Consider the following 7,500-nt stretch of genomic DNA (forward strand, 5'->3'; position numbering starts at 1 on the left):
TACTGCATGGAGAGATGAATAGTAACATATTATCATACTGCATGGAGAGATGAATAGTAACATATTCTGGGCACGCTGGCATGGCTCGCCTATATTACAGCAGACAAAGAGGAATTCAAAGCACCCTGCCTTCCTCCACTAGTCCTTCCTCCACTAGTCCTTCCTCCACTAGTCCTTCCTCCACTAGTCCTTCCTCCACTAGTCCTTCCTCCACTAGTCCTTCCTCCACTAGTCCTTCCTCCACTAGTCCTTCCTCCACTAGTCCTTCTTCCACTAGTCCTTCCTCCACTAGTCCTTCTTCCACTAGTCCTTCCTCCACTAGTCCTTCTTCCCCTAGTCCTTCCTTCAGTCCATTGTATCTCATTCTCCACTGGAAGCATGCTGCTCTGCTGTTCCCCTCTCATGCGTCCCAAATTACACCTTATTCCCTATATAGTGCACTACCTTTGACCAAGGCCTATAGGGCTCTGGTCAAAAGTAGTGCACTATGCAGGAAATAGGGTGCCATTTGGGACACAGTCCATGGAGTTGTGTAATTGCTGTGGAGCTGTCTGTGCAGCACATGGCAACGTGTCGTAGGGAGCTAAATCACAATATTTGTTCAATTTGGGGCACATAAAGGGTTTCAATTGTTTAAATTTGTCTTGAAAGTCCTATAGTAAGTTGATATAGTAGAAAACAGAATGTGACTTCACCTGGATGGTAGTGGAAATGACAGAAAAGGAAATGACTCTAAAATGTCACTATGTAAAATAAAACAGAGTGGCTTGGCTTAGCGTCCGAAATAAAAAAGCATTTCAATCTTTCATCACTTCCTTCAATGCCCATGATTCAATGCCATGATTCAATTGCTATGATTCAGTGCCCATGATTCAATGCCATGATTCCATTGCTATGATTCAATGCCCATGATTCAATGCCCTGATTCAATGCCCATGATTCAATGCCCATGATTCCATTGCTATGATTCAATGCCTATGATTCAATGCCCATGATAAAATGCCCCTGATTCAATGCCCATCAAGTCTGTGTTTTGCACACATATTTCAAGTCAGAATAACGTCCCTACTACACACAGGACAGGAGGGGGGTTCTGCTTATAGTGAAATCCTTCATTCCACAGGATGACTGGAGCACCTGGACAGGATCAATATATCCATGCTTACGTCCCAAATGGCACCCTATACCCTTACATAAGTACACTACACTCAGATGTTTTTTTTGCTATCTAGAACCTAAAAGGTTTCTTCGGCTGTCCCCGTAGAAGAACCCTTTGAAGAATCATTTTTGGTTCCAGGTAGAACCATTTTCCGTGTAGAACCCTTTCCACAGAGGGTTGGCTTAATTGGCAAATTATGGCAAATTATTGTACAATTAAGGAACATTTATTTTACAGAGACAACATAAAAAAAAGAGAAAGTTGGATTAGAATTACTTATAGCATAGAATGACTTCTAAAGCCTCTACTTAGAATACACTGTGTGCGACCCAAATGGCACCCTATTCCCTATATAGTGCACTACTTTTGACCAGGGCCCATAGGGTTCTGGTCAAAAGTAGTGCACCATATAGGGAATAGGGTGCCATTTGGGACGTATGAGACAATGACTTCTAAAGCCTCTACTTGGAATACACTGTGAGACAAAGTGAGTAGTTATGCATTCAATGTAGTAGAATATTGTTCTGGTGTGTGGATTTAACCACAGACTGACAGTGTCTGGGGATATACATTTCAAGGAGGAGGGAAAACTAAGTCTACGTCCCAAAGGGCACCATATTCCCAACATTGTGCACTACTTTTGACCAGGGCCCATAAGGCTCTGGTCAAAAGCAGTGCACTATAAAGAATATTTGGTGCCATTTGGGACTTAACCTAAGGTTTTTAATTGAATACTCTCCATATTGTGGAATGTCATTCTGGCTTTCTGGACGTACTGAAAAAACCCTCATGTTCCCAATGATACGAACGGAAAAAAATAAGCATTAAAACTACTTAAAGGCAGTTCATGGTTTCCATTTCTTAATGCTGCGGTTAGTTTCCATTGCTTATTACTGCTGAGGTTTTAGGGGCTATGTCCCAAATGGCACCCTATTTCCTATGTAGTGCACTACTTTAGACCAGAGCCCTGTGGGCATTGCATAGGGAATAGGGTGCCATTTGGGATACAACATTGGATCACAATCAACTCCCTCTACTAGTCTATAGTGATGACCATCAACTCCCTCTACTAGTCTATAGTGATGACTGTATATAACCATCAACTCCCTCTACTAGTCTATAGTGATGACCATCAACTCCCTCTACTAGTCTATAGTGATGACCATCAACTCCCTCTACTAGTCTATAGTGATGACCATCAACTCCCTCTACTAGTCTATAGTGATGACCATCAACTCCCTCTACTAGTCTATAGTGATGACTGTATATATACCATCAACTCCCTCTACTAGTCTATAGTGATGACTGTATATATACCATCAACTCCCTCTACTAGTCTATAGTGATGACTATAATTACCATCAACTCCCTCTACTAGTCTATAGTGATGACTGTATATATACCATCAACTCCCTCTACTAGTCTATAGTGATGACTGTATATACACCATCAACTCCCTCTACTAGTCTATAGTGATGACCATCAACTCCCTCTACTAGTCTATAGTGATGACTGTATATATACCATCAACTCCCTCTACTAGTCTATAGTGATGACCATCAACTCCCTCTACTAGTCTATAGTGATGACTGTATATACACCATCAACTCCCTCTACTAGTCTATAGGGATGACTGTATATATACCATCAACTCCCTCTACTAGTCTATAGTGATGACTGTATATATACCATCAACTCCCTCTACTAGTCTATAGGGATGATTGTATATATACCATCAACTCCCTCGACTAGTCTACAGTGATGACTGTATATATACCATCAACTCCCTCTGCTAGTCTATAGTGATGACTGTATATAACCATCAACTTTCTCTACTAGTCTATAGTGATGACTGTATATATACCATCAACTCCCTCTACTAGTCTATAGTGATGACTATATATACCATCAACTCCCTCTACTAGTCTATAGTGATGACTGTATATATACCATCAACTCCCTCTACTAGTCTATAGTGATGACTATATATACCATCAACTCCCTCTGCTAGTCTATAGTGATGACTATATATACCATCAACTCCCTCTACTAGTCTATAGTGATGACTGTATATATACCATCAACTCCCTCTGCTAGTCTATAGTGATGACTGTATATAACCATCAACTCTCTCTACTAGTCTATAGTGATGACTGTATATATACCATCAACTCCCTCTACTAGTCTATAGTGATGACTATATATACCATCAACTCCCTCTACTAGTCTATAGTGATGACTGTATATATACCATCAACTCCCTCTACTAGTCTATAGTGATGACCATCAACTCCCTCTACTAGTCTATAGTGATGACTGTATATATACCATCAACTCCCTCTACTAGTCTATAGTGATGACCATCAACTCCCTCTACTAGTCTATAGTGATGACTGTATATACACCATCAACTCCCTCTACTAGTCTATAGGGATGACTGTATATATACCATCAACTCCCTCTACTAGTCTATAGTGATGACTGTATATATACCATCAACTCCCTCTACTAGTCTATAGGGATGACTGTATATATACCATCAACTCCCTCGACTAGTCTACAGTGATGACTGTATATATACCATCAACTCCCTCTGCTAGTCTATAGTGATGACTGTATATAACCATCAACTTTCTCTACTAGTCTATAGTGATGACTGTATATATACCATCAACTCCCTCTACTAGTCTATAGTGATGACTATATATACCATCAACTCCCTCTACTAGTCTATAGTGATGACTGTATATATACCATCAACTCCCTCTACTAGTCTATAGTGATGACTATATATACCATCAACTCCCTCTGCTAGTCTATAGTGATGACTATATATACCATCAACTCCCTCTACTAGTCTATAGTGATGACTGTATATAACCATCAACTCTCTCTACTAGTCTATAGTGATGACTGTATATATACCATCAACTCCCTCTACTAGTCTATAGTGATGACCATCAACTCCCTCTACTAGTCTATAGTGATGACTGTATATATACCATCAACTCCCTCTACTAGTCTATAGTGATGACCATCAACTCCCTCTACTAGTCTATAGTGATGACTGTATATACACCATCAACTCTCTCTACTAGTCTATAGGGATGACTGTATATATACCATCAACTCCCTCAACTAGTCTATAGTGATGACTGTATATATACCATCAACTCCCTCTACTAGTCTATAGTGATGACTGTATATACACCATCAACTCCCTCTACTAGTCTATAGGGATGACTGTATATATACCATCAACTCCCTCTACTAGTCTATAGTGATGACTGTATATATACCATCAACTCCCTCTACTAGTCTATAGTGATGACTGTATATATACCATCAACTCCCTCTACTAGTCTATAGTGATGACTGTATATATACATCAACTCCCTCTACTAGTCTATAGTGATGACCATCAACTCCCTCTACTAGTCTATAGTGATGACTGTATATACCATCAACTCCCTCTACTAGTCTATAGTGATGACTGTATATATACCATCAACTCCCTCTACTAGTCTATAGTGATGACTGTATATATACCATCAACTCCCTCTACTAGTCTATAGTGATGACCATCAACTCCCTCTACTAGTCTATAGTGATGACTGCGTATGTACCATCAGAGACCAACTAAGGCATAAAAAACACACCTGCTCCACATTGACTGTCTGTCCTAGAAACATGGAGACAATTAGCCTGAAGACTGACTGGGTGTGGAGGCATGGCCATGGGGAGGTCCTTTACAGACCCCAGAGAAAACAGAGAGACATTCAGAGAGACAGGCAGACAGACAGACAGACAGACAGACAGACAGACAGACAGACAGACAGGCAGACAGACAGACAGACAGACAGACAGGCAGACAGGCAGACAGACAGACAGGCAGACAGGCAGGCAGGCAGGCAGGCAGAAAGACAGACAGACAGACAGACAGACAGACAGACAGACAGGCAGACAGACAGACAGACAGACAGACAGACAGACAGGCAGGCAGACAGGCAGGCAGACAGACACTCTCAGGGAGGCAACTTGTTCAGAATTGGAGATGGGGAAAAATAACGTTCCGTCTAGACACAGTTACTTTTTGTTTAGGTGAGTTCTATCTGGACTCAGAAGGACCCTTTAAAGCCTTTCCTTAAAGGTAGACTCAGAGGTCCATGGGTAGTAATTCTGTGTGGAGTCATTCTATGATTCACTACTGTGGTATGGGTTGAGTACCTCTGAGGGTTGAGGTGGCGGTCATAAAAACAGACATCCAGGTGTCTTAACCTTTATCCTGCAGGATTCCATTCCACTGGTGGAAGCGACAAGTCATTTCACTTTGCCGACATTAAAAACCCTTTCAATGACTGGACGAATTCATTTAGTATTTTTACTACAGTGAAACTAATGTCATATACATGTAGTGACATCTGCAGGTTTAAATAATATCCCCTTTCATGATGTTGTTGACTTATGAAATGTATTTTAATACATTGGTCAACAGCAGTACAGGTAATAGCCCAGCTGTTCACGGGTAGAGTAGACACATTCCATCACCAAGATGTGTGGAGCAGCAATGGGAAAATAATCCGATCAACTCAAATCTAGATGTGTATCATATACTCTAGCAATCAATCATTTTGTGAAAACATTATTTGACACTTTTCAAGACAAAACAGACATTTTCCTTTTCTATTTACACGGGAAACGACTGTTCAGTCTGGGCTGGGGATAAGTGATGGATAAACTCCTCATCAGTAGGCGGTGCTACCGTAAATATATTCAGAAGCGTTTCAAGGATATTACATAAAGTTCTTATCCATAAATAATATTCATACGTTAACATACTGCTGATGGAACTTGAAGACAGTAGCCTTTAGGTAAATGTATGAATCATTACTTTTCCAAATTTGGTCCCGGATTATTCTAAAACAATGCGGGAAAAAACGTTTACTTGAACACGACACACTCTATTATTTTTTATTTTAAGAATAGTCCGGGTGATTAAGTTCATGCCCGCAGACAGTTACGCATTGAATGTGCATTCCAAGACTTGTTTAACTCTAAAAACTCCGTGGCTCAAAGTTCTGTGGCGTTAGAGAAGTCCGACTGCAATTTTTGTACTAACGCCTCCGGTTCCGTGCGTAATGGTGCGGGACTGTGCCGCAGATGTTTGTGTGCAGGAATGTTTTTGTTTTTTTTACTTCTAAGGTTGGGGTTAGGGTTGAGTTTTATACGAATTAGTATGTGTAGGCCACAATGACTGTACATATAAAGGTGTAGGCCAACCTCTCGTCTTCTAAACAACCATAAGGCATCTAAACAGTTCCAGGCTCCGGCTGTGAGTTAGTTTATCTGTACCTCCCTGAACTCTCCGATTAGCCGGGCAGGCAGCTGTCGTCATCAGCAGCACCCCCGATTTTTGCCCCTTTTCTAAATGGATGGGGGCTGTCCTGCTTCGTGCACAGTTCAACGGAAGCCCAAAAGATTGGAACAACTTGTGAATTCACCCGTCAGTTTGGTTGACGTTTGCGGCAACGTTTAGAAGAATGCTCGACGGCGGCTTCGCTGAAGAAGTTAAAGATTGAGAAGTGTTTTTCTTTCTCATAAAACTGTGCGGCGTTCAGGACTGTACCAGGGAGAGGAGGGAGAGGGAACAGCGGTTGCCTACCACAACGTTTACAATAGAAAGGAAACTTCCAACTCCCGTTAGAGTGGACTGAAGTGAAGTGGCAGCTCGTAATTCCACGATGGCTTTCGCTGTGGATTGTATATATTTATTGATGTACTGTTCTCTCGGCTTGATATTTTTAGATCACAAACATACTGTGAAATCACATGGTAAGTTCTTATGATTTTACACTTTTCTCTCAACTCTTCTGTATTCAACTTTGAAGTAGCCTATTGTGGATTTTGAGGAGAGGGCTATAAAACGTATGGCATACTGTATTTGAAGTTATATAACTCCCTGGGTTTGATAGAGACTGAGGTCTTACTGATGAAAGTGTCAAGAAATGCCACAAACTAATCCAATAATTTAGTTGTACCTGAAAGGGTTTAGCCAAACTAAACTAAACCTTTAGTAATAATATAAGCCATTTAGCAGACGCTTTTTCCAAAGCGACTTACAGTCATGTGTGCATACATTTTTACGTATGGGTGGTCCCGGGGATCGAACCCACTACCCTTGCGTTACAAGCGCCATGCTCTACCAATTGAGCTACAGAGGACTTTAGTCATGCAACTGGCTGGCTCATAACCTATAGACTAAACTAGAGACACATTATCCTATGTCTCCACTGTTCAGAAGTTCAGTATCATCTTCAATGTTCATTAACCATTTGTGAGTA

The 7,500-nt window shown here is 40.9% G+C and overlaps 1 protein-coding gene across 1 annotated transcript in view; it reads left to right on the plus strand.

The window, feature by feature from the left end:
* Positions 1 to 6,900: 6,900 nt before the first annotated feature.
* The window catches only part of LOC311111094 (A disintegrin and metalloproteinase with thrombospondin motifs 14-like), a gene marked incomplete at its 5' end in the record, with an annotated part of 276,043 nt that continues 275,443 nt past the window's right edge, over positions 6,901 to 7,500 (plus strand). Inside the window, one exon of the mRNA XM_084189095.1 lies at positions 6,901 to 6,991. Coding sequence (XP_084045221.1) covers positions 6,901 to 6,991 — 91 coding nt within the window. The remainder of the gene's footprint in view (positions 6,992 to 7,500) is intronic.

This window comes from Coregonus lavaretus (genome assembly GCF_964263955.1).
Source record: "Coregonus lavaretus genome assembly, contig: SUPER_36_unloc_1, whole genome shotgun sequence".
NCBI classification, from domain to species: Eukaryota; Metazoa; Chordata; class Actinopteri; order Salmoniformes; family Salmonidae; genus Coregonus; species Coregonus lavaretus.